This window comes from Lepus europaeus, chromosome 21, assembly GCF_033115175.1.
Source record: "Lepus europaeus isolate LE1 chromosome 21, mLepTim1.pri, whole genome shotgun sequence".
Taxonomy (NCBI): domain Eukaryota; kingdom Metazoa; phylum Chordata; class Mammalia; order Lagomorpha; family Leporidae; genus Lepus; species Lepus europaeus.
Window position 1 is genome coordinate 25,852,248 of NC_084847.1, and position 27,873 is coordinate 25,880,120.

A 27,873-nucleotide genomic window follows, 5' to 3' on the forward strand; every position below is an offset into this window, starting at 1 on the left:
CTGGAACTGTGGTACAGCAGGTTAGCTCAAATTCTGCAGCGCTGGCATCTCATGGGCACTGGGTCAAGTCCTGGCTGCTTTGCTTCCAGTGCAGCTCCTTGCTAATGGCCTGGGAAAGCAGCAGAAGGTGGCCCAAATGCTTGGACCCCTGCACCAACGTGGGAGACCCAGAAGGAGCTTCCTGCTGCGGCCTGGCCCAGCCACAGCCATTGTGGCCATGTGGGGAGTGAATCAGCAGAGGAAAGTCCTGTCTCTCTATGCAACTGACCGTCATATAAAATGAAATAATTGTTCTGAAAGGCAGAGTGACAGGGGGAGCAGATCTTCCCTGTCCACTGGTTCACACCCCAAGTGGCTGCAGTGGGCGGGGTTGGGCCAGGCCTCAGCAGCCTGAGGTCCCATCTGGGTCTCCCACGCACTTGGACAGTCTGGTGCTGCTTTCCTTGGCACATGAGCAGGAAGTGGAGCAGCTGGGACTTGAGCCAGTTGATGGAAGGGATGCAAGCATTGCAGGCGGGAGCTTTTTTTTTTTTTTTTTTTAACATTCTTTTTATTCAGAAGGATGCGTAGGAGAGTGAGGTCCCTATCTAAGAGAGAAATATGGATTCATACTGAGCACCAGGAGCTGGCCATGTGGAGGGGCATGTAGTCCAGGAAGCATGAGGCAGGTGGCCTGAAGGCCACACGCCCTGGAGGCGCAGAGCAGCACAGGTCCACAATGGCAAAAGGCCAAAAAAGGGAGTGTGCCCACAGGCTTTTAATCCACTTCCAGAGGGGAGTGGTTAATTAACCTGATTGGCCAGTGGGTACACAGGTGTGGCCAGGTAGGGGCATAGTGAAGGTGTGGTCTTCTAGTTCACAAACCTCATCAGTTTTATCCTGTATGCCTGCCTACATCATTCCCCCGAGACTCCATTCCCTTAAGCCTAAGGGATGTCGAGGGGCGTAGAATCATCGATCTTCTGTAGCTCCAGCCAGCTATTTTTGAAGGTATCTTGTATGAGAGTTACCTCTGTGTGTGTGTGTGCGGGGGTGTGTGAGGGCAGCAGCGCTGTGATGTAGGGGGTAAAGCTGCTGCCTGCAGTGCTATCATGTCATGGGCACTGGTTCGAGACCCGGCTGCTCCACTTCCAATGCAGCTCTCTGCTATAGCCTGCTAAAGCAGTAGAAGATGTCCCAAGGGGCCCCTGCGCCCACATGGGAGACCCAGAAGGAGCTCTTGGCTTCTCCCTGGCCTAGCCCTGTCTGTTGGCAGCAATCTAGGGAATGAACCAGTGGATAGAAGATCTCCCTCTTTCAAATTATCAAAAAGAAAAAAAGTGCCTATGGCCTCCCCTCATGAGAACTGTTAGATTTCTGTGAAGTTTAAGAAAATTAAGTTAGATGCCAGAAATAACTATGATGTATTGTTACTTTTTAAAAATTTTTAATTTTTTTTTTTTATTACATATTTGAAAGAGTTACACAGAGAGGAGAGGCAGAGAGAGAGAGAGAGAGGACTTCCATCTGCTGGTTCACTCCCGAATTTGCTGCAATGGCTGGAGCTGCGCCAATCTGAAGCCAGGAGCCAGGAGCTTCTTCCTGGTCTCCCATGTGGGTGCAGGGGCCCAAGCACTTGGGCCATCTTCCACCACTTTCCCAGGCCATAGCAGAGAGCTGGATTGGAAGAGGAGCAGCTGGGACTCAAATTGGTGCCCATATGGGATGCTGGCGCTTCAGGCCAGGGCTTTAACCCACTGTGCCATAGCGGCGGCCCCCACTTTGTTTTTGTGGTTTTTTTTTTTTTTTAGAAAATTATTTGAAAGAGAGAGAGGCAGAGCCAGAGAGGGAAATCTTCCAACTGTTGGTTTACTTCTCAGATGACTGTAACAGCTGGAGCTATGCAGATCTGAACCCAGGAGTCAGGAGCTTTCCTGGGTCTCCCACATGGGTGCAGGGGCCTAACGACTTGAGCCATCTTCTGCTTTCCCAGGCCACAGCAGAGAGCTGGGTCAGAAGTGGAGCAGCTGGACTTGAACTGGTGCCCATATGAGATGCTGGCACTGCAGGCAGTGGCTTTACTCACTATGCCATAGCACCAGCCCTGTGTTGATTACTTTCTATGTGCAGAGATTGAGAGAAAAGTTTTTTTTTAAATGAAGTTCTTTCTGATGGAGGCATCTGATATGAAGATGGCTGATGACCATGGCTTTGCCATGGAGACAATGCCCTGGGCCCCTGGAACTGTGGCTGTGGGTGCGCATGGAGGGTTTGGGAACGTTAGGGTGTCTGAGGTAAGGGACCAGTGTGTGCCCTTGCAAGTGGTGCTGGGTGTGAGCACAGGTTGTGAGCAAATGGTGATGCTGGGGCGGTGCAGCAGGTGGCGAGAGTGAAGGAGAGGTGGGATGGGGCTAAGAACAGGTGAAAATTTTCCTTGTCTTTTTTTTTTTTTAAGATTTATTTATTTATTTGAAAGGGAGAGTTATTGGCTGGCGCCATGGCTTAACAGGCTAATCCTCCGCCTTGCGGTGCCGGCACACCGGGTTCTAGTCCCGGTTGGGGCGCCGGATTCTATCCCGGTTGCCCCTCTTCCAGGCCAGCTCTCTGCTATGGCCTGGGAAGGCAGTGGAGGATGGTCCAGGTCCTTGGGCCCTGCACCCACATGGGAGACCAGGAGAGGTGCCTGGCTCCTGCCTTTGGATCAGCGAAATGCGCCGGCCGCAGCGGCCATTGGAGGGTGAACCAACGGCAAAAAGGAAGACCTTTCTCTCTCTCTCTCACTATCCACTCTGCCTGTCCAAAAAAAAAAAAAAAAAAAAAAAAAAAAAGGGAGAGTTACACAGAAAGAGAGAGAGAGAGGTCTTCCATCTGTTGGTTCACTCCCCAGTTGGCTGCAACTGCCAGAACTGAGCCAATCTGAAGCCAGGAGCCAACAGCTTCTTCCAAGTTCCCATGCAGGACTTGGGCCATTTTCCCCTGCTTTCCCAGGCCATAGCAGAGAGCTGGGTCAGAAGTGGAGTGGCCAGGACTCGAACCAGCATCCATATGAGATGTGAGTACTGTAGGTGGCAGCTTTACCCACTATGCCACAGTGCCAGCCCCGTGTCCTGTTGAAAGTGACAGTCTGGAGCAGACATTTGGTGCAAGTAAGTTGTTGGGAAGCCTGGGTCCCATATCAGAGTACCTGGATTTAAGTCCTGGGTGCACTTTTTTTTTTTTTTTAATATTTATTTATTTGAAAGAGTTACACAGAGAGAGGAGAGGCAGAGAGAGAGAGAGAGAGTTCTTCCATCCGCCGGCTCACTCCCTAGTTGACCACAACGGCTGGAGCTGCGCCGATCTGAAGGCAGGAGCCAGGAGCTTCTGGTCTCCCACGCAGGTCCAGGGGTCCAAGGTCTTAGGCCATCTTCTACTGCTTTCCCAGGCCATAGCAGAGAGCTGGATTGGAAGGTGCAGCAGCCGGGACTAGAACCAGCGTCCATATGGGATGCTGGCGCTTCAAACCAGGGTGTTAGCCTGCTGCTCCACAGCGCTGGCCCCAAGCACCTTTTTTTTTTTTTTTTTTTTTTTTTTAAAGTTTATTTGAGAGAGAGTTTGGGAGTGCTACTTCCATCCACTTATTTACCTCCCAGGTTGCAATGGCCAGGGCTGGGCCAGGCCAATGTCAGGAGCTTTATCCCAGTCTCCCCTGTGGGTACAGGGGCCCAAGCACTTAGGCCATCTTCCAGCGCTTTTCCCAGGACATAAGCAGGGAGCTGGATTGGAAGTGGAGCAGCTGGGACAGGAACCGAGCCCATACGGGATGCTGGCACTGCAGGTGGTGGCTTTACCTGCTGTGCCACTGTGACCCAGCTTCCTGCTGAAGGGGGCCCTGGGAAATAGCAGGCGATAGCTCTCAGCGGTTGGTTCCTGCCTCCCATGTGGGAGACGACTTAGCTTGAGTTCCAGGCTCTTGGCTTGGGCCTGGCCTGACTCCACCTGTTGCAGGCTCTCAGGGAGTGAACTAGCAGAGATTTTTCTCTCTTTGCATTTCAAATAAAACTAATAAAATGTTTGAAAAAAAGATGAGGGTAGTCCATTCCAACTATGAGTTTTGGTTACTTAGACTCTTGGAGGTGGAATGGAGGCAGGGAGGACCAGTTAGGAGGCCTGAGGCAGCTGAAGATAGATGCAAGCTGGGGCCAGCGCTGTGGCATAGTGGGTAAAGCTGCTGCCTGCAGTGCCGGCAGCCCATATGGATGCCAGTTCAAGTCCTGGCTGCTCCACTTCTGATCCAGCTCCCTGCTGTGGCCTGGGAAAGCAGTAGAAGATGGCCCAAGTCCTTGGGCCCCTGCACCCACATGGGAGACCCAGAAGAAGCTCCTGGCTCCTGGCTTCAGCTTTGGTGCAGCTCCAGCCGTTGAAGCCAACTGGAGAGTGAATCAGTAGATGGAAGACCTCTCTCCCTCTCTTCCTGTGTAACTCTGACTTTCAAGTAAATAAATAAATCTTAAAAAAAAAAAATAGATTCAAGCTTGTTGGGCACAGTGAGGGGGCAAGCGGTGGGCTAATGATCCTAATGCCTAGAGGTAGGACACTGGGCCTCCATGGGACCTGCCCCTTCAAGGTTAGCAAAAGATAGGGGTAAGGTGTATGCAGGATGTGGCCCTAAGATCTGGCTCCCTGGATGACTCCTGGGAAGACCCCTTCATGCTGTCATCAAAGTAGGCCTTGGGAGAAGAAATAATACATTTTCTGAGAATTTGCTTTTGTGGTTGGCATGTTTTCTGGGCCAAGTGTAGCTCCTTCCAGAGTCCAGGATTGGAGCAGAAGGGAGCGTTACTGTCCGCTCATGCTCGTGCCAGAAGGAACCCAGGATCTTCCGTGCCGTAGTGCTGCTCTCCCTGAAACTGCTGACCTGGCATTGCCTGGCTCTGCCAGCCCCCTGTTGGGATAAAAGCCAAAGGTGGAGAAGCTATGTAGCCCGGTCTGTTTGTGCATGCTGACAGGGGTGATTGGTTGTGCAAAGAAAGGCTGCCTGGGAGTGCTGAGTTCAAGTCTGGGCTGCTCCACTTCCAATCCAGCTTCCTGCTCACACACACACTAGGAGGCAGCAGATAATGGCTCCAGTATTGGAGCGGCCACCATGCATGTGGGAGATCCAAATGGATTGATTTGAGAGGCAGAGTTAGGAGGAGAGACAGAGAGCTTCCCTCTGCTAGTTCTCTCCCCAAATGGCCACAGTGGCCAGGGCAGGGCCAGGCTGAAGCCAGGAGCTTCACCCAGGTCTCCCACATGGGTGCAGGGGGCCAAGCACTTGGGCCGTCTTCCACTGCTTTTCCAGGTGCATTAGCAGGGAGTTGGGTCAGAAGTGAAGTGGCTGGGACTCGAACCGGCACCCATATCGGGAGCTGGGGTTGCAGGCAGCGGGTTAACCTGCTGTGCTACAATGCTGCTCCCCCACCCCCATGGGCTCCTGGATTTGGCCTGGCCTAGTCTGTCCCTGGCCTTTGTGGGCATTTGGGGAGTGAACTGATGGAAGATTTTTGGAAGAGTCGCTGATCCCCCGCCCCCCAGTTCCAGGCGCCTTGGTATATGCCTCGGCTTAGGCCAGGGGACTGTTAACATGTCCCATCATCCAGAGTGGTGACTCGGGAAGCGATGGGGAAGCTTGGGGCCCAGAGGCCATGAAGCTGCCGCTTTGCTGTGCACACGTGGTTCCCTGTGCAGGCTGGAAACAGGAGACACACACACAAGGCACACGCTGGTTTCTCATCTATTGTGTAGAAAAGAGTCGGGCTGTGGAAAGGGCCGGGGGTTGAATGTGGGGGCCTTTTGCTGGGGATGCCTCATCTCGGTTCCAGGTCGGCCACCAGATAGGGCTGGGTGTCCCTCAGGGCCTGGAGGAGCAGGTCCTTGCATGTCAGGTCCCAGGCTGGAGCGAAGCTGAAGAGCTTCCTCATCTTGTTTGGGTTGGTGGTCTCAGCCCGCACCGCCTGGTACTGCTCCTCCGTCAAGACCCTCCCGTACAGCACGTCCAGCACCCCGTCCACATCTGTGACTCTGGAGATGAGGGCTGCCCGGTGCCGGTCCATGAAGTGCAGCGCTGAGGGTGGGAGGGAGAGTGGGATGAGCCACGGCCCAGGGTGGGTGCAGGGCTGGCCCCACTGGCCCCCAGCTCTCTTCTGGTAATGCCTCTGAATGCACCCCGCCAGGCTCCCCGCCCACAGAGGGTGTGAATGTAGGTGGGCGAACAGCACAGGCATGGCCAGCCTACCTAGCAGTGGTGCGGAGCCAGAGAGCGGCCCAGGCAGGTGAGGTTGGGTGTGGAGGCCTCACCTGGCTTGGCAATCTTCTCAGAATGGGCCTTGATCCCGGCGGCGGGGGCAGCTCCAGAGCCTGCAAGGACATGTCACGTGGTTGCCCTTCCCCTCCTACCCTATCTGCAACCGTGGGGATTGCAGGAGCCCTTGGTCGGGGATGCTAAGTCCAGGGCCAAGGGCAGGAAGTCTCCCCTCCCCGCAGAGGAACCGTTTTTGAAGGGCAGGAGGAACAGAAAGCCAAAGGGGCAAATGCGCAGGGTCGGCGCCTTGGGGAAGGGCGGCTGGGGAGGTGGAGGCCGATGGTGGCACCGCTCACCTTGGCTCAGGAGCTCCTGCAGCTGCTCCGCCGACTCCTGCATGCCCATGTCACGCAGCACGGCCGCCGTGAGCTCGGCGCCGTAGGTCTCCAGATAGAAGCTGACCAGCTTGTCGGTGAGGTCCACGGCGTCCATGGGCAGCAGCCTGCCCCGCGGGATGCGTCCGTAGCCTTCGCGCAGCGGCACGGACAGCAGCTTGAGCTTGAACTTCTTGAACTCGTCGGCGGTCAGGTTCTCCAGAGCCTCCAGGATGGCGTCGCGCGCGCGACCCATGGCTCCGGGGTCCCGGGTCGCCGTCTGTCACCCGGGCTGCCGCTGTCGACCAGGAAGTCTGCGCGGGGCGGGACCGGGGACTCCCTCCACCCCGCCACTCCCGTTCCCGCCCCAGCCGGATTCCTTGGGCAGAAGGCACTCTACCCCTTTGTATCCCGCCCGCTGAGGCCTCTGGGAGGGGCTGCTTGGGACTGCAGGCAGCTGGCGTTCTCCCCCGCGTCTTAGGGGTGGGGGGTCGTGGATGGCACTGGCAGCTGCGGGCTTGCACCAGCTGGCCAAATCGGCAGCCCAGGATTGCTTTCCCTGAGTTTATTTAGGAGTGCCAGGCTTTTAGAATCTTAGAATTACAGAACCCTGGGATCTCTGCTTCCTGGATCCTTGGAACCCTCTCCCATGTTATAAAATCGTGCAGAACCGTGATGTCGCATTCCACATCTGGGGAGAAATGGCATGCTTGATCTCTCCTAGTCTCAGTTTCATCAACGGTGAAATGGGTTCATAACACGTGGCCAACTTAACACGTGGTAAACATTCCAACACAAGATGGCTTTTCCAGGGCTCCTGAAACCTTGCCAAATGCTTCTCAGGGAAGCCAGGATTTGGTCCCAGGAGCTGAATTTCTTGGGGAAGCCATTGATGGAGAAAATACTCACCTCCAGGGAAAGTGTGTGTGTGTGTGTGTGCAGTCAGTCCCTCCCTCCCTGGCCGAGGAGACTTGATCCAGGATGACAGGTGGTGTGGAATGGCCTTGGTGCCCAGCATCCTTCACTTGCTGTCAACACGGCTGGGAAGGTCCTGGCTGTCCGGCCGTGTGGACCCCTCCCGCCTGGTCCTACCTCGCAGGCTGCTTTCCCTCCATCCCCACCGAGCTCCAGCCATGGTGGCCTCTCCGTTCCTCAGATGGGCCAGGCTCCTGTGCCCCCCGCCCCCCAGCCTTGGCACGTGTTGTTCCCTCAGCCTTGAAGTCTCTTCCAGCTTTGCCTTGACGTGTCTCTCCGACTCTTGTTTGAATGGAAGGGCCTTTGCTTTAAGTAAAACTGACGTGATGAGTTTCAGCTGAATCTTTGGGGGTACCAAGAAGATAACACCTGGGGAGTGTGTGTGTGTGTGTGTGTGTGCACGCGTACACGCGGTTCCTCCACTTGGTGGTGAGGGAGGTGAGTGTGAGTCATGGCAGGGTGGTGCTGTACCCTGCCCTTGTTTCGGGAGTCACCACCAAGGGGATTTCCTTTGGGGCCCAGCTTGCCGCTGCCATCCATCCCAGTCCCATCCGCCTCACATACACACTCAGACTGAGTCCTGGAAGCCAGGGCTGTGATTGTCACTGTGGTGAGATGTCACGGGGAGACAAGGGACAGGTGCCAGGGAGATGCAGGCAATCCTCTCGCAGAACTGAAAGCCTCGTCCGGCTGCAGTTTTGGGCTGGAGAGCAGTGAGAACACGTGCCGCCTCTGACAGGTGCATGTGCTAAGTGAGCATACTGCCAGGAACTACGGGGGCAGGCATTGGTGCAGTGGTCAAGCCGGTGCTCGGGATGCCCGTGTTCCCATATCAGAGGGCCTGGGTTTGAGTCCCCGCTCCACCCCCTATTCCAGCTCCCTGCTCGTGTGCACCCTGGGAAGCAGCAGGTGACGGCTCAAGTGGTTGGGCCGGGGAGACACAGGCACATTGGGTTCACAGGCCCTGGTTCAACAGCCCAGCTGTTGTAAGCATCTGGGGCGTGAACAGTGGGTGGGAGCTCTCTGGCCTTCCAAAAGATATTCGGAGGAGCTGGCGCTGTGGCGTAGTGGGTTTAAGCTGCCCACCTGTGACACTGGCATCTGTGCCACTTCTGATCCAGCTCCTTGCTAGTGGCCTGGAAAAAGCAGCGGAAGATGGCCCGTTTAGTTCTCCCAGCAACCCCATGGAGTGTGTGTAGTCATCCCAGCCTGACAGTGGAGAAAGGAGGTTTTCAGAGATTACCCTGGAAGCTGACACAGACTGAACCCACTTCCGTCTGTCTCCTGGGCTCAGATTCCAACCAAAGCCCTCAAAGCCACACCGTCTGCGCTCAGAAGTGGTCAGATTGTTAGGAGAGATTCTGTATACCCGAAATACAACACCAGCAGATGGAGCAGTAACAGTAATAATGATATTAGCGTCCTCCTAATGGCAGAATGTTCTAGAACTTGCAAAGCATAGTCAGAGGAGGTGGGAGAGTGGGAAAAGCAGGATTGGCAGGTGTCAGTCCCCCTCAGACTTGGCTCCCAGGCCCTCTGTACCCTAGCTATGTGACTTGGGGGAGTCATGGACCCTCTCTGGTCTGGATCCCTGGTCGAGGATGCACAAACCTGAGCCAGCCCAGAGGGAAGTGAGGGTTCTGAGGAGCAGTGACTGGCCCCGGAGCCCTGGGGGAGGTGGAGGCAGAGCCTGCCGGTTCCTGCCAGGGTGGTTTCCATTGGGGAGGGGGCAATTTAGGCCTGGGATCCTGGGAAGCCACCTCCTCCCCCTGCCCCCTCTTTCTGGGTGAGGTGCTCAGAGCTTTGAGCTTTGACCCCTGGCAAGGGAAGACTCCAGGCCTCAGCCCGGGCTCACCCTTGCCCCCCTGGACAAGAGCCAGAGTGGTTGTTGGAGGGGAGATGCCTCCTGGGGTGTGACACCACCCCCCCACCAACAAAGTAACTCTTTGATTGCTGGTGCCAGATTGCTCCTGGGGCCAGGACACCCAGTGCTGGGACCCTGGGCGAGTTGCTGAACCTCTCTGAGTTAGGATGGAAACAGTGATGGTGCGGTTATGGGGCCCCTAAATGAGTTAAGCATTGTGAAAGGCTTAAAGCAGACATGACGTGGAGTAAGTGGTTGTGGTTCAAGTCTCTGAGCCTGGGGCAGCTTTTGTGGCGCCGTGGGTTAAGTCATAGTTGCAACATCGGCATTCCATATGGACACTGCTCCACTTCTGATCCAGCTCGCTGCGAATGCGCCTGGGAAAGCAGTGGAAGATGGCCCAAGTGCTTGGGTCTCTACAACCCATGTGGGAGACCTTGGTGGAGTTCCTGTCTCCTGGTTTCATCCTGGCCCAGCCCTGGCCATTGCAGCCATTCGGGGAGTGAACCAACAAATGCAAGACCTCTTTCTGTCTCCTCCTCTCTCTTTGTTGTTCTGCCTTTCAAATAAATAAATATGCATCTTAAAAAATCTCGGGGGACCGGTGCTGTGGCATAGCAGGGTAAAGCCACCGCCTACAGTGCCGGCATCCCATATGGACACCGGTTCAAGTCCCAGCTACTCCACTTCTGATCCAGCTCTCTGCTATGGCCTAGGAAAGCAGTAGAGGATGGCCCAAGTTCTTGGGCCCCTGCACCCGCGTGGGAGACCCGGAGAAACTCCTGGCTTCTGGCTTCGGATTGACGCAGCTCCGGCCTTTGTGGCCAACTGGGGAGTGAACCAGCAGATGGAAGACCTCTCTCTCTCTCTCTGCCTCTCCTTTTCTCTCTGTGTAACTCTTTCAAATAAATAAATAAATCTTTTTTTTTCTTTTTTTAAATTTTTTATTTTTGACAGGCAGAGTGGACAGTGAGAGAGAGAGACAGAGAGAAAGGTCTTCCTTTTGCCGTTGGTTCACCCTCCAATGGCCGCCGCGGTAGCGCGCTGCGGCCGGCGCACCGCGCTGTTCCAATGGCAGGAGCCAGGTGCTTCTCCTGGTCTCCCATGGGGTGCAGAGCCCAAGGACTTGGGCCATCCTCCACTGCACTCCCTGGCCACAGCAGAGAGCTGGCCTGGAAGAGGGGCAACCGGGACAGGATCGGTGCCCCGACCGGGACTAGAACCCGGTGTGCCGGTGCCGCAAGGCGGAGGATTAGCCTGTTGAGCCACGGCGCCGGCCAAATAAATAAATCTTTAAAAAAAAAGTCTCTGAGCCTCAATTTCTCAATCTGTGTAGTGAGGATGCTGTTATGGACCTTACAGGGTTGTGGGGAGGATGTATTGGGAATATTAATAACAATAACTATAATAATACCAAAAGCCAACGTGTATTGATTATTTGCTGTGGACCTGTTCCAACAGCTTTACAAGAGTTGTGGAATCTTCACAACAACCCAATAGTCTTTTTTTTTTTTTTTGACAGGCAGAGTGGATAGTGAGAGAGAGAGAGAGACAGAGAGAAAGGTCTTCCTTTTTGCCGTTGGTTCACCCTCCAATGGCCGCTGCGGCCGGCATATCGCGCTGATCCGAAGGCAGGAGCCAGGTGCTTCTCCTGGTCTCCCATGCGGGTGCAGGGCCCAAGCACTTGGGCCATCCTCCACTGCCTTCCCGGGCCATAGCAGAGAGCTGGCCTGGAAGAGGGGCAACTGGGATAGAATCCAGCGCCCCAACCGGGACTAGAACCCGGTGTGCCAGCGCCGCAAGGCGGAGGATTAGCCTGTTGAGCCACGGCGCCGGCCACAACAACCCAATAGTCTTGATAATAATCTTCACATGATTTCCATTTTGTGAATGTGAAAAAACAGGTTAAGTGACTTGGGCACAGTGGCTCAACAAGGAGCACGATTCGACCCTAGCTGCGGCAGTCACGGCCCTCAGAAGCCCTTGGGTGTCTGCACACTGTCCCTGCTTAGGCGGCGGGTTGTTAGTCTGGCCCCCAGGACTGCCCTGCAGGGATGGCGCTCTGAGGGTCCTCCTCATCCTGCAGTTGTGGCTGACAATGCCAGAGCCGGAGACACACGGGATTTCCCCGAGGCACACCCAGCATTCGGCACTCGTGTCCTTCGCAGCCCTGCGTGGGAGGTTTCTGGTTTTCCCCTGCCTGTATCTAACAAGGAGCTTATTGTCCCAGTTTCTTGGACAAGCTCTCCCTTGGGACAAGCCAGAGTCTGTCCCTTTAGCTCTGTCTGTGGGCCCCATGGACTTTGAGAAATTGGGGTTAGCGTGAGCAATCCTATTGCCTCCCCAGGACGTGGCTTCCGGCCCCTTCTCCCGAAACCTGCTTACTCTGAGCATCGTCCCTTCCATGGGTCAAGGCCAGAGCTGGTCCATCTGTGGTGGGTTGAGGTGACTTGTCACTTCCCTGTCCTGGGCACTGACTCCTATGAATGCCAAGGTAAAGCAGCCAGAACCTGCAGCTCCAACTTGGCATCCAGTGAAGCCCCAGATAAAATAAAAAATGAGCTTTTGAGCTCCTGGCTGTGGCTTCAGAGACCAACTTTGGGGATTCCCTGCTCTCTACCTCCTTCCTGTTGCTGAGCCAAGGCCAAGTCTGAGCTATCAGAAATGGTAAAAAAGGGGCCAGCATTGTGGCACAGCAGGTTAAGCTGTCGCCTGCAATGCTGGCATCCACAGGAGAGCCGGTTTAAGTCCCAGCTGCTCCACTTCTAGCCAGCTCTCTGCTGATGTACCTGAGAAAGCAGAGAAAGAAGGCCCAAGTACTTAGGCCCTCGCCATCCACGTGAGTGACTTAGATGGTGTTCTGGGCTTGTGGCTTCTGCCTGGCCCGGTCCCAGATATTGTGGCCTTTTGGGGACTAAACTGACCCAACGGGTGGAAGATCTCCTTCTCTCTCTATCTCTGCCTTTCAAATAAATAATTCTTTTTAAAAAGTGGCAGAGAAGAAACTGGAGACATAGAGACAAAGAGAAGGGGTGAATAAAACTTGCCCAGTGGGGCCGGCACCGTGGTGCAGTGGGTTAATCCTCCGCCTGTGGTGCCGGCATCCCATATGGGCATCGGTTCTAGTCTGGGCTGCTCGTCTTCCAGGCCAGCTCTCTACTATGGCCTGGGAAAGCAGTGGAGGATGGCCCAAGTGCTTGGGCCCCTGCACCCGCGTGGGAGACTGGGAAGAAGCACCTGGTTCCTGGCTTTGGATCAGTGCAGCTCCGGCTGTTGTGGCCATTTGGGGAGTGAACCAACGGAAGGAAGATCTTTCTCTCTGTCTCTGCCTCTCACTGTCTGTAACTCTACCTCTCAAATAAATAAAATATTAAAAAAAACCTTGCCCAGATCTCTCTGTGCCTTGGGTAGAGAGTGCTGGTTTCCAGCACAAGAGTTAGATCTGTCACCGTGTGTGCAGGCAACCACCCTGATCCAAAAGAATGATGAAACTCTCTCTTCTTGAGCAAGGGCCCTATGTTAAGATCTTGATGTGCCGGAATGCCTGGAGTAGCGTCTTCCCCAGACAGCATGCAAGTTTCCAGAAGGCACAGTGAGTCCCAGGCACTGGGGACAAGACCTAGGATTTGTCCCAAAGGCTGCAAGGGGCTATCTGGCTCTGGGGGAGATTTTTTTTTTTTATTTGACAGGTAGAGTTATAGGTAGTGGGAGAGAGAGAGAGACAACGAGAAAGGTCTTCCTTCCGTTGGTTCACTCCCCAAATGGCCACTATGGCCGGCACACTGCGCTGATCCGAAGCTAGGAGCCAGGTGCCTCTTCCTGGTCTCCCATGCGGGTGCAGGGGCCCAAGTACTTGGGCCATCCTCCACTACCTTCCCGGGCCACAACAGAGAGCTGGACTGGAAGAAGAGCAACCGGGACTAGAACCGGCGCCCATACGGGATGCCGGCGCTGCAGGTGGAGGATTAACCAAGTGAGCCACGGCACCGGCCCCTGGGAGAGAATTTTTTACTCACTGGAATGTTGGAGTCAGGTGGAGACTTTATAGAGGAGAGGTGGGCAGCTTCCTCTTTCCCCTTTAGAAACAGAGAAAATCATTCTTGGGGCCAGTGCTGTGGCGTAGTAAGCTAAGCCTTCGCTCGTGCCACCAGCATCCCATACGGGCACTGGTTCAAATCTCAGCTGCTCTACTTCTTCCCCTTCTCCTTTTTTTTTGGACAGACAGAGTTAGACAGTGAGAGAGACAGAGACAGGGAGAAAGGTCTTCCTTACATTGGTTCACCCCCCAAATGGCCGCTACGGCTGGCACACTGCGCTGATCTGAAGCCAGGAGCCAGGTGCTTCCTCCTGGTCTCCCATGCGGGTGCAGGGGCCCAAGGACTTGGGTCATCCTCCACTGCCCTCCTGGGCCACAGCAGAGAGCTGGACTGGAAGAGGTCAGCTGCTCCACTTCTGATCCAGCTCTCTGCAGTGGCCTGGGAGAGCAGTGGAAGATGGCCCAAATCCTTGGGCCCCTGAACCCACATGGGAGATCCAGAAGAAGCTCCTCGCTCCTGGCTTCGGATCGGCGCAGCTCCAGCTGTTGCAGCCACTTGGGGAGTGAACCAGTGGATGGAAGACCTCTCTCTCTCTCTCTCTCTCTCTCTCTCTCTCTCTCTTCCTTTCCTTCTCTGTGTAACCCTGAAGAAGCTCCTGGCTTCTGATTCCTGGCTTCGGATTGGCGCAGCCCCGGCTGTTTTGGTCTTAAGGGGAGTGAACCAGTGGATGGGCTGAAGCCTCTCCTGTTATACAGAGAGAGGAGAGGCAGAGAGAGAGAGAGAGAGAGAGAGAGAGAGAGAGGGAGGTGTCTTCCATCCGCTGGTTCACTCCCAAATTGGCTGAAATGGCTGGAGCTGAGTCAATCCAAAGCCAGGAGCCAGGAGCTTCCTCTGGGTCTCCCACGTGGGTACAGGGACCCTAGGACTTGGGCCATCTTCTACTGCTTTCCCAGGCCACAGCAGCAAGCTGGGTCAGAAGTGGAGCAAGTGGGACTCGAACTGGTGCCCATATGGGATGCCGGCACTGCAGGCAGCGGCTTTACCTGCTATACCAGGGTGCCGGCTCCATTTTTTTTTTTTTTTAAAGATATATTTATTTGAAAGGCAAAATTACGGAGAGATAGCGAGAGATCTTCCATCTGCTGGTTCACTCCCCAAATGGCTGCAATGGCCAGGGCTGGGCCAGGCTGAAGCCAGGAGCTTCTTCTGGGTCTGCCACAAAGTGCAGAGCCCCAAGGATTTGGGCCATCTTCCAATTTGAGTGAGACTTGAATCAGCACCCATAAGCGATGCCAGCAGTGCAGGCGGGGGCTTTACCCACTACACCACAGCGCTGGCCCGGTCTTGTGTTATTTAATAAGGAATCTGACTCATATCAGGAACATCTCAAGTGCACATTTGGGATAAAATTAATAACAACAAATACTGAAAGCCCAAGAGGGAGGCAAAGACAAAGCCCAAAGGGAGAGTAAGAGACTGAAACAGAAACAGAGACTTGGAGAGGAGTGGTGGGAGAGGAAGCAGCAAAGCCAGGTAAAGGCTGACCTTGACTGAGAGGCTGCACAAGAGGAACTGGGCATCACTCGTTGCTGCTGCTTTTTTCTTCTTAAAAAGACTTACTTGAAAGTCAGAGCTACAGAGAGAGTGAGAGAATGAGAGAGATCTTCCAACTGCAGGTCCAATCCCCAGAAGGCTCAACAGCTGGGGCTGGGCCAGGCTGGAGCCAGGAGCCAGGAGTTTCTTCTGGGTCTCCCACATGGCTGCAGGGGCCCAGACACTTGGGCCATCCTTTACTGCTTTCCCAGGCGCAATAGCAGGGAGCTGGATCAGAAGAGGAGCAGCCGGGACTCGAACCAGCGCCCACATGGGATGCTGATGTCACAGGCAGAGGTTTAGCCCACTATGCCACAATGCTGGCCCCCATTCATTTCTTTTTGAGCACTTACTGTGTGCCACACACCTTATTCTAAGCTGGAGGCAAGGAGTGAACAACATGTATCCTCTGATAGGAGAACAGAGACAATAAGCCACCAAACAAGTGAATTGTCTTGCGTGTCAGATGGGGATAAATATTATGCAGAAAAATAACACAGGAAAGAAAGGTGCTGGTGAGACAGGAGCTTTGACGTCAGGAGGGTAGGAAAGGCCACACTGGAAAGACGACACTGAGTGTGGTTACTAGGGGAAGGGACGAGGGAGCTGCAGACTCCCTGGCTTTGAAAGGGTGTCCAGGTGAAAGGGGACAGCAGGTGCAGAGTCCCTGATGTTGGTGTGAGCCAAGGGGAGGGGGTGAGAATCAGGTCAGAGCAATGACTGTGGAGTCAGATCAGGCAGGGGGCCTTGGAGGCTGCAGAAAGGGCTTTGGTTTTCATTCAGAGTGAAATTTATTTATTTATTTGAAAGAGTTTCACAGAGAGAGGAGAGGCAGAGAGAGAGGTCTTCCATCTGCTGGTTCACTTCCCAGTTGGCTGCAATGGCTGGAGCTGCACTGATCTGAAGCCAAGGGCCAGGAGCTTCTTCCAGATCTCCCATGTGGGTACAGGGGCCCAAGGACTTGGGCCATCTTCTACTGCTTTCCCAGGCCACAGCAGAGAGCTGGATCTGAAGAAGAGCAGCCGGGACTAGAACTGGCACCCATATGGGATGCTGGCGCTTCAGGCCAGGGCGTTAACCCATTGCACCACAGCGCCGACCCCATTCAGAGTGAAATTTAAACACATTTGAAGGATAAGCATGCAGGAAAGCCCGAGGGTCCCGGGGCAGCACTGAGTTCTGTCTGGACTGCAGGTTCTGGAGGCAGTGCATTCATTTATTCAACTGCCTTTCATTCATTCTCCACACATTTGCCCCTAGGGTTTGTGCCGGGCACTGGGAAGACCCACATGGAAGAGACCTTCCCTTCCACTCGGGGAGCCTTCCAGGGTGGGGCGAGGGCCAGCTGCCCTCCTGCAGGTGTGGGTCTTTTTTTAAAAAATAGATTTATTTGTTTATTTGAAAGTCAGAGTTACACAGAGACACAGAGAGAAGGAGAGGCGGCGGTGGGGTGTGTGTGTGTGTGTGTGTGTGTGTCTTCCATCCACTGGTTCACTCTCCAAATGGCTGCAACGGCGGAAGCTGCGACAATCCAAAGCCAGGAGCCAGGAGCTTCCTCTGGGTCTCCCACGCAGGTGCAGGGGCCCAAGCACTTGGGCCATCTTCTACTGCTTTCCCAGGCCATAGCAGAGAGCTGGATCAGAAGAGGAGCAGCCGAGACTCGAACTGGTGCCCATATGGGACGCTGGCGCTGCAAGTGGAGGCTTTACCCGTCATGCCACAGCAATGGCCCCAAGGTGGGAGGCCTTCCCGTCAGCATTCTGAGCCATGAGTTTGGGACCTGAGTGGGGTGACAAGCTGGGGAGGGGCTGTGGGCAGGGAAGAGAGAAGGGGAGACTGCAGGTTGTGGGGAGAGAAAGGGGAGCCCACCCCTGCAATTTCTTGCCTTCTCCGTGTTATGGGGAGGCCCTGCCTCCTGGCTGGCCTGGCGTTCTGGCTTCAGACTGGGCGCCGGGAGGACAGTGGATGGGCCAGGACAGGTGGCCTTGACATATGACGTCTGCTGGCCAACTACTCAATCCTCACTTTTAGAACAGTTTCCGGAAGTGATGGGAGGGGATGGGCAGAGACGCTAAATATAGTCCCTGGGGCCCTGGCTTGGCCGGGAGGATCAGTCCGCTGTTTGCCAGGCGCCATCACCCCCCCCCACCCCCGGTGTTCACTGCCAGCTGCCCCGTGAGGCTCCTGTGCTCGCTCTGACTTCTCTGTCGCTTGTCTTGGGACACGGCTTTGACCCTTTCAGTTAGGCCTGCCCCTGACTGTTCTTCCTAGGAGTCCCTTTCTACCTAGGATCTCCAACCAAAGCTGTGAGTCTTGGGAGATGTGGGGGGAGGGAAGGGCTGGGGGCGCTGAAGCCGCGGGAGGCGAGGACTTGGAGAGTTTGGGGGCTGGAGCTGAGGCCCAGGCCTGGGTCACAGGCCTCCCCCTCGGACAGGGCAAGGACAGTGGATCCTGGTCTTGTGTGTAAGGTCTGGGGTCCACAAGGGCCTGATGGGACATATATTAGGGGCTGGGGGCTTAGAACTGCAGCTGAAGCTGCCTCCGCTAAAACCAGAGCCCCTCCAGTAAGGGAGGGGGTCTCCCCAGGCTGGGGCCGAACCTCCCTGAGGGAGCGTCCCTCCACCCTCCCAGGCCCGCCATGTCGGCCGCGCCCGGCCTCCTGCACCAGGAGCTGTCCTGCCCGCTGTGCCTGCAGCTGTTCGACGCGCCCGTGACAGCCGAGTGCGGCCACAGTTTCTGCCGCGCCTGCCTGGGCCGCGTGGCAGGGGAGCCGGCGGCCGATGGCACCGTGAACTGCCCGTGCTGCCAGGCGCCCACGCGGCCGCAGGCGCTCAGCACCAACCTGCAGCTGGCGCGCCTGGTGGAGGGGCTGGCGCAGGTGCCGCAGGGCCACTGCGAGGAGCACCTGGACCCGCTGAGCATCTACTGCGAGCAGGACCGCGTTCTCGTGTGCGGCGTGTGCGCCTCGCTCGGCTCGCACCGCGGCCACCGCCTGCTGCCCGCCGCCGAGGCCCACGCGCGTCTCAAGGTGCGGACCGGACGGGAGTCGGGGTCAGAGGCACCGTTGGTGGACCGGGCGGGGTCTGGCCCACGCAGGAGGTCTTCCTTTCACCGGGGCGGGAGCGGCCAGGGCAGGAGGGTGGGGTCTGAGGGGCTGAAGGCGGAGCCTGGGACCGAGCGGCGCGGGGCGGGCGCTGCGCACAGCCGGAGCCTAGACCGAGTCAGCGCCTGAAGCCCACGCGTGTCTGGCGGACTCGCCTGCGTAGCGTGGGCCCGGGACGATGAGGGACGTGGGGTTCATGGAGGGGCCGGGTTGCCCGGCGGAGGCGCACGCACTCCCTCTGCCGAATCTGCGTGGGTCTGGCGGTCGCCAGAGTGGATCGAACCGAAAGGGGGGCGCGCAGGCCGAGGGTGGCCCTGAGACTGCCCCTCCGCGAGTCCAGGCCGTTTTTCTGGTTGGGGCCGGAAGTCCTGAACGCCTCGAGAGCCCCTACACAGGCGTGCGCGTCCCGGGGCTGGCGATCCCCACGGGTCCCCAGCAGACGCCCAGACTTCGGCGAATGGAGACGCGGGCGCACGCCAGGGCGCGCAGGTCTCACGTGTAGCAAATCACACGCGTGCGGTTACGGGCGAGTGTGTGTCTACACAGGCCCCGACGGTCCGTCCGAAGGATTTATTGGGTTGTGGACGAATAAGCGACCGCGCAGGGCCGGGAGGAGGCGAGGTCTGGCGGCCAGGAGAGGTCCTGGGTCCCAGTGCTGGAGACGCTGCCGCTGGCGTCAGCCCTGCGCTGCTCCTCTCCTCGGCCCTGGTCACTTAGAGGGGGCAGAACACCGTCCTCAGGCCCCTGTCCAAGGCTCCAGATTTCCTCAGGGCGCCCGCCCTCCCGTTCTGCCTTGCTCTGTCCAGCCCAGGAGCCCTCGCAGTCCAGGCTCACCTGTGCTGATGACGCCAGAGCTCCCAACCTGGCTCATCTGTATCTGTGAAGAAAGAACAGAACTCGTGAAATGGAGCAGGGCGTCCGGCGGCCCAGGAGACCCCCAGGGGCCAGGCTAGGCGCAATCCATCCCTCCTTGCAAAAGCTAGAGGTCCAGAGCCCCAGGGAGGCGCGCGCGCGGGGGGGGGGGGCAACAGGGGCTCTGGGGACACCTGGGGCCTCAGCGGAGAGGGGGAGGAGGAAGGAGGGGGAGAAAGAGGAGAGGAGAGAGGAAGAGGAGGGAGGAGGAGGAGAAGGAGATGGAGGAGGAGGAGGAGGAGGGAGGAAGAGGAGTTGGGTCTGTAGTGCAGGTCCCCTGACTCCGAGTGGCTGAAGGGATCCACTGGGGACTCACGCGGCACCCCTGGAGCCGCCCCAAGTCGCCCTACACAGCGGCTGGGAGCTCCAGGCCATGGTCCTCGCCTTAGTCGGCGACCAGCCTGTCTGCGAGGCACTAGGGTCCCGCGGCCTGAGAGTCCCCTCGCGGGATGTTGCAGAAGCCCCCAGCTAGAGCCTGAACTGGAGCTCATAGCGGTCAGGTGCTCCAGCCCCTCCAGGAGTGTCCCACTTCTTCCCCCTGGCTCAGTTCTTACCTCTTCTGAACCTCCGAAGGCCCCAGAGCTCAGGGCCTTTCCCGTGGCAGGATGTCCTGGGGAGGAGACTCATGGGGCAGCCAGCCTGGGGAGCCCCTGGTCCAACGTTGCGGCGCCTGCCCAGCCAGAACTCCTTGACAAACACTGCCTGGAGGTTCCCCACCGCAGGTTCCCCTAGGGGAGTGGAGGCTGAGCACTTGTTGAGGTGGGGATTCCTGTACTCATTCTGCAGAGCAGGAAAGTGAGGTTGGAAGTCCATGGAGCAGGAATGGGCCCGATTCCCAGGCCAGGCACTTCCCTGAAGAACCATTAAGAGCTCCCCTATACTTGTGTTTCAGGAATCACCAACCCACAGGCTAGGATCCAGGCCACAGGACGGTTTGGCTGGTTGGTGCAGGGCACACTGTCACTAAGTTGCCTGTCTCCAAGAACCCAGGGGTGTGCTGGGCGCTTGCCTGGGATCCGACTGAGGCTGGTGTGCTGTTCTTTACATAAAGGGTGAAGCCCAGGCCAGGGGTGGGGGTTGCATTTCTTCTTCCCAGCATCCTTCACTCACTCTGAGCCGGAGACCAGACCACACGATGTGGGTCTTCCTAAGACCTGAGCTGAGGCTGAGCCGACGGAATGGGAAAAGACGAGGCCAGGGAAGAGTTAAACTAGACCTTGGGAAGGGAAGTCAAGCAGGCCTTGGAGCCAGATTGGGGGGGGGGGCGAGGTGTGGGTCTGGGGGGGGGCCTCCTCATCACTTCTTCATGGCCCACCCCCAGACGCAGCTGCCCCAGCAGAAGTTGCAGCTGCAGGAGGCGTGCATGCGGAAGGAGAAGAGCGTGGCCGTGCTGGAGCACCAGCTCACAGAGGTGGAGGTGAGGGGCTCCGCCTGGCCGAACCTGGGGACAGAGCGGTCCAGGCTGGGAGGCCCCTCTCCCCACCAAGTGCTTTTCCTGTCTGCCCTTCTCTCCTGCCCAGGAGACAGTACGTCAGTTCCGGGGGGCAGTGGGGGAACAGCTGGGCAAGATGCGGGTGTTCCTGGCCGCCCTGGAGGGCTCCCTGGACCGCGAGGCGGAACGTGTGCGGAGTGAGGCGGGGGTCGCCTTGCGGCGGGAGCTGGGGGGCCTCCACTCCTACCTGGAGCAGCTGCGGCAGATGGAGAAGGTGTTGGAGGAGGTGGCTGACAAGCCACAGACCGAGTTCCTCATGGTGAGTGCCGGGCGACTTCCCCTCCCTGCCCCAAGCCTTGGCGCAGGCTGGGGGGGGGGGGAGACCTCAGCCCATTGTCCCATGGGGACCCTGCCACCTGGGGAGGGTGGCATGGCCAAGAAGGGAGGGACTCAGGGCTGCTGTGCTATTTTTGGTTGGTTACTGCACAAGCCACTCTGTCTGGAACTGTTCCCATCAAAGTCATTGAAGGCTCTTGAATTTGTCAGGACAGCTTCTAACAGGGAAGCCAAGGTAAAGGGCTAGGGTTAACCTTGACTTTGGGGGTTTCTTTGGCCTTATTGAGTCTTCCTCAGCGTCCCTGGTTGTCTACATCATCCTCAAAGGTCCCTGGTGTCCCCCTCGTGTGCTACACCTTCACGTTCTCTCTCTCTCTCTCCAGAAATACTGCCTGGTGACCAGCAGGTGAGAACCACTGGCCCTGTCCCTTTGCCCAACTTGCTCCAGTCTTCTAGGGATGCAGCTGGCTTGCTCTCTCTGCGTAGCATCCTGGAGAGTCCCCATGTGGCCCACCGCCACTTCCCTGCATGTGGTATTCACCGTGGGAATGAATCAGACCTGGTCCTCCCCCTCGTGGTCCTCCCAGACAGACTGGTGCTGTGAGGCCGATGTGGGCAGGGGTGAAGGCATCACTGTGTGCCTGGTGCTGCTGCCAGAGATGGAGGGGGTGACCAGGGAAGGCTTCCTGGAGGAGTGCACATTAGAACTGCACCATGGAGGAATGGATAGGAATTAGCCAGGTAAAGAGTTAGGGAAGAGGGGCTGGCACTGTGGCATAGCAGGTAAAGCCGCTGCCTGCAGTGCCAGCATCCCATATGGGTGCCATTTTGAGTCCCGACTGCTCCACTTCTGATCCAGCTTGCTGCTATGGCCTGGGAAAGCAGTAGAAGATGGCCCAAGTCCTAGGGCCCCTGCACCTGCATGGGTGACCAGGAGGAAATTCCTGGCTCTGGCCATTGTGGCCAGTTGGGGAGTGAACCAGCAGACGGAAGACCTCTCTCTCTCTCTCTCTCCCTCCTTCTATCTCTGTTACCATGCCTCTCAAATAAATAAATAAATAAATATTTAAAAAATAGGGAAGAGCAATATAGGTGGAGGGAACAGCATGTGCAGACAGGGAAGTGGGTGAGATAATGAAGCCACTTGTGGCAAACTGGGGAGGGCTGAGGGGCTTGGACCTCATCCTGGCAGGTGGGGTTTTAAAATCTCTTCTTCTTTAGTTGGGCATTATTTTATTTTATTTTTAAATATTTATTTATTTATTTGACAGGTAGACTTATAGACAGTGAGAGAGAGACAGAGAGAAAGGTCTTCCTTCCGTTGGTTCACCCCCCAAATGGCCACTACGGCTGGCGGGCTGCGCCGATCTGAAGCCAGGAGCCAGGTGCTTCCTCCAGGTCTCCCATGCGGGTGCAGGGCCCAAGCACTTGGGCCATCCTCCACTGCCTTCCCGGGCCACAGCAGAGAGCTGGACTGGAAGAGGAGCAACTGGGACTAGAACCCGGCGCCCATATGGGATGCCGGCACCACAGGCAGAGGATTAACCAAGTGAGCCACGGCACTGGCCCCAAGTTGGGCATTATTTTAAATACTTATTTGACAGTCAGAGAGGGTGAGACACACACACATACACATACACACACATGCACACACACACAGAGACAGAGACAGAGAGACACAGAGAGAGAGCAAGCAGACTTCCCATCTACCGGCTCCCCCTTCTCCTAGCTGGGAGCCAAGAATGCAAACCAGGTCCCCCACGTGGGTGGCAGGAACCGAATTACTGGAGCCATGGTTGCTGCCTCCCAGGGTCTTCCTGCAGTGGCTGGAAGCTGGAGCCAGGAACTGAGCCCAGGCTCTCTGATACAGGATGTGGGCGTCTTACCTACTGTGCCCAGCAGTCGCCCCAGGATGTTTTGTTTGGTTTTTAAATGGTGGTAGAATCTGCAGAACAAGTACTGACCACTGCATTGAAAAAATATTTATTTTATTTATTTGAAAGGCAGAGTTACAGAGAGAGAAAGAGACCTTCCATCCACTGATTCACTCCCCAAATGGTTGCAATGGCCAGAGCTGGGCTGATCTGAAGCCAGAGTTCCTTTGGGGGTCTCCCACATAGGTGCAGGGGGCCAAGCACTTGGGCCATCTTCTGATGCTTTCTCCGGTGCATTAGCAAGGAGCTGGATCGCAAGAGGAGCAGCTGGGACTGGAACCAGAGCTCATATGGGATGCGGGTGCTGCAGGCGGAGGCTTAGCCTGCTACACCACAGCGCCGGCCCCAGCCACTGCATTTTGAAGTGTCCATTTCATGCTCAGTGGCATGAAGAACACGCACACTGTGTGCTCATCCCCTCCCAGGACGTTTTCATCTTCCCAAACGGAAACGCTGGCGGAAGACTTTCAGGCAGGGGTGCAGTGGGGCTGGGAGTGGGGGGGTCCTGGACTGAGCCCCCCCCATCTTCCGGTCCTGGGGCTACTTCCTCTTGCCCTCCTCCCTCTCAGACCCCTCCCTTGCCCTTCCCCCCCCAAGGCTGCAGAAGATCCTGGCGGAGTCGCCACCACCTGCTCGTCTGGACATCCAGCTGCCCATCATCTCAGATGACTTCAAGTTCCAGGTGTGGAGGAAGATGTTCCGGGCTCTGATGCCAGGTACTGGGAGGGGCGGGCTCCAGGCTTGTGGGTGGATGGGAGCCGCTGGCCACCATGGTGGAAGCCCCCTAAGCCCAGCTGGGAAGGCAGAAGACCCATTGCTCCCACACCCTAGCTGGTGCTTGGACAAGGACCTCTAGGTGGCGTGCAGTAGGTGACTGGACATGGACAGGATGCTGCTGTCCCCAGCAGTGCTGCAGTGGCTGGTTGTAGATGGGACGCAAGGGCCTGGGTTTGAGCCACTGACCCCTCCCCCACCCCACTGTGTGATCCCTGGGTAGCCCCTGCCCTCCCCTGGACAGCGGAGGTGATGTTTTCTGGAGATTGAGGGCTGGCACCTGCAGAGTGTCTGGGACACCCGGCACCCCCCTTCTCTGCGACCTTGAGCCCTGGGTCTCCCTCAGAGTGTGAGTGCAGGTCTCAGGTGGAATCCGTGCTGCCCACAGGGCGACAACTGTGGCTCGGAGAGGGGTGGTGAGACCACCGAGCCCGAGAGATCCTGTTGGGAGAGGGCTTGGAGGCGGGGCGCCACCAAGGCAGCCACCAAGGCAGTGGGGATGGAGGCGGAGGTGGGGGTGTGCGGGGTGGAGCCAGACCTTTCGGTCTCTCCGGCAGCGCTGGAGGAGCTGACCTTTGACCCGAGCTCTGCGCACCCGAGCCTCGTGGTGTCACCCACGGGCCGCCGCGTGGAGTGCTCGGAGCAGAAGGCGCCGCCCGCCGGGGACGACGCGCGCCAGTTCGACAAGGCTGTGGCCGTGGTGGCGCAGCAGCTGCTGTCCGACGGCGAGCACTACTGGGAGGTGGAGGTGGGCGACAAGCCGCGCTGGGCGCTGGGCGTGATGGCCTCCGAGGCGAACCGCCGCGGCCGGCTGCACGCCGTGCCCTCACAGGGTCTGTGGCTGCTGGGGCTGCGCGACGGCAAGACCCTGGAGGCGCACGTGGAGGCCAAGGAGCCAGGCGCGCTGCGCACCCCGGAGCGGCGGCCCACGCGCCTCGGCCTCTACCTCAGCTTCGGCGATGGCGTGCTCGCCTTCTACGACGCCAGCGACGCCGACGCGCTCGAGCTGCTGTTTGCTTTCCGCGAGCGTCTGCCCGGGCCCGTGTACCCCTTCTTCGACGTGTGCTGGCATGACAAGGGCAAGAACGCGCAGCCGCTGCTGCTCGTGGGGCCGGACGGCCAGGAGGCCTGAGCCTGCTGGCGGGGCCGGGGCGCCGGGGGCGGCGGCGCTTGGATCTCAGGCTCAGGCCCCGGGAAGGAGACGGGTGGGGTGGGCTGAGGGGGCTGGGGACTCGGTGGGGGTGAGTCCCCAGCAGTTCCGAGAAGGGTGGGAGGAAGTTGGGGCGACTCGGTGGGGGATGGGAGATGCGAGGTCAAGGTCAGACAGGGAGGAGGCGGAAGGGTTCTAGGAAGAGGCTGAGGGAGGGCGGGGAAAGGGGCCAGGTTTGGGGCTGGTTGGGGGGAAGGGCTCGAGAACTCTGTGGAATGAGGGGCCCTTCAGCCTCACCGTCCCCACCATCCTTGAGGGCTTCGCGCCCGTGTGTGTGTGTGTATGTGTGTGGGGGGGGTGGGGGGTGGGGGTGGGGGTGGTGGTGCAGGCTGGCTGCCCCCGCCCCCTCCCCAGAGGCTTTTCACTGAATGGTTGTCCAACTTGAGCATGCGTCAACACCTCCCTTTTAGAGCGCTTCATGGCGATTTGTTAAAGCCTAAGTCACTGAGTTGCTGATGCCCTCTGGGGGCAGGTTCAGAGAGTTTGCTTCTAGAATGTTCCCTGGTGAAGGATGCTGAGGTCACTGTCACCAGCGGGGCCACACTGCGGAGATTTCACTGACTTCTGCCAGCCCCTTCTCCACCCCACTCCACCCCCATCTGCTTAGGCAGATATCCATAAAGATGGAGGCACCCAGCCAAGGTCTTCCTCCACTCCACAGACCCTCAATTTACTGCCCTTTGCGTCTGGAATATGTTCGCTGAGGGGCTTGGACATTGGGGCTGTCCCCAGGTTTGCCACCCCCCCCCCCCATACACCCTCCCTGTGGAGAGCAGTGAGTGCAGGGTTCCAGCAGGTGCACCCAGTGCAGCTTCTCTGCTTGCAGCCTGAGGCCACTTTCATGGGTCCTTCTTCCCTGAGGGCGAGGCCTTTGGGGGCTCAGGTGGGCAGGGGGGCGCTACTTTCCTTCTAACCCGCGGCAATGTGATGCCCAAGGTCATGCCCTTCCCCAGGCTGAGGGCTGCTACATCTGTGGATGGCCCTGGGGACTCTGGCAGCTGGCACCCATGCGGGGATTGTCTTGGTGGGGGCAGGTGGTGGGGATGGGACTCAGCAGGTGAAAGGGAAGATGGGAAACAGAAGAGCCTGAAGACCCAGCCCAGGAGAGGGGGCCCTCTGAGGCCCCCAACCCCGAGACAAAAGAGGCTTCACTGTAGCATCTCTTTTGTGCTAGAAAATCAAGCAATAAAGTTATGGCATTGGTTGTAATAAATAATCATTAATACAAAAGATTGTCTGTGGATTCCTTCCTAGTAAACTCTGGAGAGACATACGCCCTGTTGAGAGGCAGTAGCCTTCTTCGCCTGCAGTGCCAGCATCCTATATGGATGCTGGTTCGAATCCCGGCTGCTCCACTTCTGATCCAGCTCCTTGCTAATGTGCTTGGGAAAACAGTGGAAGATGAACCAAGTCCTTGGGCCCCTACACCCACATGGGTGGACTGAGCTGATTCAAAGCCAGGAGCCAGGAGCTTCTTCTAGGTCTCCCATGTGGGTGCAGGGACCCAAGGACCATCCTCTACTGCTTTCCCAGGCCACAGCAGAGAGCATAGCAGGCCATAGCAGAGAGCTGGATCAGAAGAGGAGCAGCCGGGATACGAACCGGCGTCCATGTTGGTTGCCGGCACTGCAGGCTGCAGCTTGACCCTTATGCCACAGCCCCGCTAAAAGCTTCCAACAGCTCCCTGTTGCCTATGGGCGAGGCCCCATGACTTGCACACGGTGATCCAGGCCCCCTGCCGCTGTCCAGCCTCATTGGACTTGCTGCTCTCTGTGTGTCCGCATGCTGAACTCTTGGGGCCTCTGCACCCCACAGGTCACACAGCTCTCTGGGGCAATGCCTTCTGCTGCACTTGGCTGCTAGCTAGCCTCCCAGCCATGTCGCCATCTGCTGGAGTTACGTCCAAATGACAGAGATTTTTTTTTTTTTTTTTTTTTAGTGGGAGGCAAAATAGCAAGGTTTATTAGGGAAGGGACATCCGTAAGGACGGATGGGCACCTCTCCAGACAGAGCCTGAGAGACTGGGGGGGGAGGGGAAGGAGCGAGGTTACATGTTGAGTGGAGAGATTACACCTGACCAGGCCAGGCGGGCGGCTCAGCAGAGAAGCAGAGGGCTGAGCGCGCAGTCCAGTTGAGGCTGGGGGTTTTTTAGGAGATGGGTCTTGCTTCCCCACCTCTGCTCCAGAGAGATCTTCCATCGGCAAGTTCACTCTTCAAATGCCAGCAATAGCCAGGGCTGGGCCAGGCTGAAGCCAGGAGCTTGGAGCTCCACCCAGCTCTCCCGCACGTGGGTGGGGTGGGGCAGGGACCCAAGTACTTGGGCCCTCATTTGCATTAACAGGATGCTGAATTGGCAGTGGCACAGGATTCACTCCAGGCTGCTGCATGCCCACCTTCCAGTGCCCAATTATTCTCATGTACTTTTTGAAGTCCCCTTGCCCAAGGAAGTGGGATTGTGGACCTGGGAAGCGGGGAGAAGGAATGGAAGGAAGACTTTTCCCTGTTTTCCTTATTGTACCTTTTGGATTCTGAGCCACAGAAATTTATTATTTATAAAATATTATTTTGATTTTTTAAAGATTTATTTATTTTTATTTTATTTATTTATTTTTTTAGGAGTCTGCTATAGACTCTTTTTTTTTTTTTTTTTTTTTTTTTACGGGCAGAGTGGACAGTGAGAGAGAGAGAGAGACAGACAGAGAGAAAGGTCTTCCTTTTTGCCGTTGGTTCACCCTCCAATGGCTGCCGCGGCCGGCGCATCTCGCTGATCCGAAGCCAGGAGCCAGGTGCTTCCTCCTGGTTTCCCATGCTGGTGCAGGGCCCAAGGACTTGGGCCATCCTCCACTGCCTTCCCGGGCCATAGCAGAGAGCTGGCCTGGAAGAGGGGCAACCGGGATAGAATCCGGCGCCCCGACCGGGACTAGAACCCGGTGTGCCGGCACCGCAAGGCGGAGGATTAGCCTGTTAAGCCACGGTGCCGGCTAAAGATTTATTTATTTGAAAAGCAGAGCTACAGAGAGCAGAGAGGCAGAGGCAGGGAGAGAGAGAGAGGTCTTCCATCCACTGGTTCACTCCCCAAATGGCCACA

General features: G+C 57.1%; 2 protein-coding genes across 2 annotated transcripts; one reads left to right on the forward strand and one right to left on the reverse strand.

The window, feature by feature from the left end:
* Positions 1-5,724: 5,724 nt before the first annotated feature.
* On the reverse strand, positions 5,725-6,884 carry LOC133750769 (apoptosis-associated speck-like protein containing a CARD). Its single transcript, XM_062180439.1, has 3 exons — positions 6,598-6,884; positions 6,298-6,357; positions 5,725-6,064 (listed from the first exon to the last, which is right to left on the reverse strand). The coding sequence occupies exons 1-3, from the start codon at positions 6,869-6,871 to the stop codon at positions 5,808-5,810; spliced, it is 591 nt and encodes a 196-aa protein (XP_062036423.1). The 5' UTR covers positions 6,872-6,884; the 3' UTR covers positions 5,725-5,807.
* Positions 6,885-17,238: 10,354 nt separating this feature from the next.
* On the forward strand, positions 17,239-24,770 carry TRIM72 (tripartite motif containing 72). The gene is made up of 7 exons (XM_062180385.1): positions 17,239-17,390; positions 17,716-18,112; positions 20,421-20,516; positions 20,620-20,850; positions 21,251-21,273; positions 23,399-23,517; positions 24,133-24,770. The coding sequence occupies exons 2-7, from the start codon at positions 17,723-17,725 to the stop codon at positions 24,705-24,707; spliced, it is 1,434 nt and encodes a 477-aa protein (XP_062036369.1). The 5' UTR covers positions 17,239-17,390; positions 17,716-17,722; the 3' UTR covers positions 24,708-24,770.
* Positions 24,771-27,873: the final 3,103 nt, after the last annotated feature.

Coding starts and splice junctions, on each gene's coding strand:
- LOC133750769 (XM_062180439.1), bottom strand. CDS start 6,871: ATGGGTCGCGCGCGCGACGCCATCCTGGAGGCTCTGGAGAACCTGACC. Junction 6,358..6,597: donor GCAGGAGCTCCTGAGCCAAG/GTGAGCGGTGCC, acceptor ATGTCCTTGCAG/GCTCTGGAGCTGCCCCCGCC. Junction 6,065..6,297: donor TGAGAAGATTGCCAAGCCAG/GTGAGGCCTCCA, acceptor TCCCACCCTCAG/CGCTGCACTTCATGGACCGG.
- TRIM72 (XM_062180385.1), top strand. CDS start 17,723: ATGTCGGCCGCGCCCGGCCTCCTGCACCAGGAGCTGTCCTGCCCGCTG. Junction 20,851..21,250: donor CACAGACCGAGTTCCTCATG/GTGAGTGCCGGG, acceptor CTCTCTCTCCAG/AAATACTGCCTGGTGACCAG. Junction 21,274..23,398: donor TACTGCCTGGTGACCAGCAG/GTGAGAACCACT, acceptor TCCCCCCCCAAG/GCTGCAGAAGATCCTGGCGG.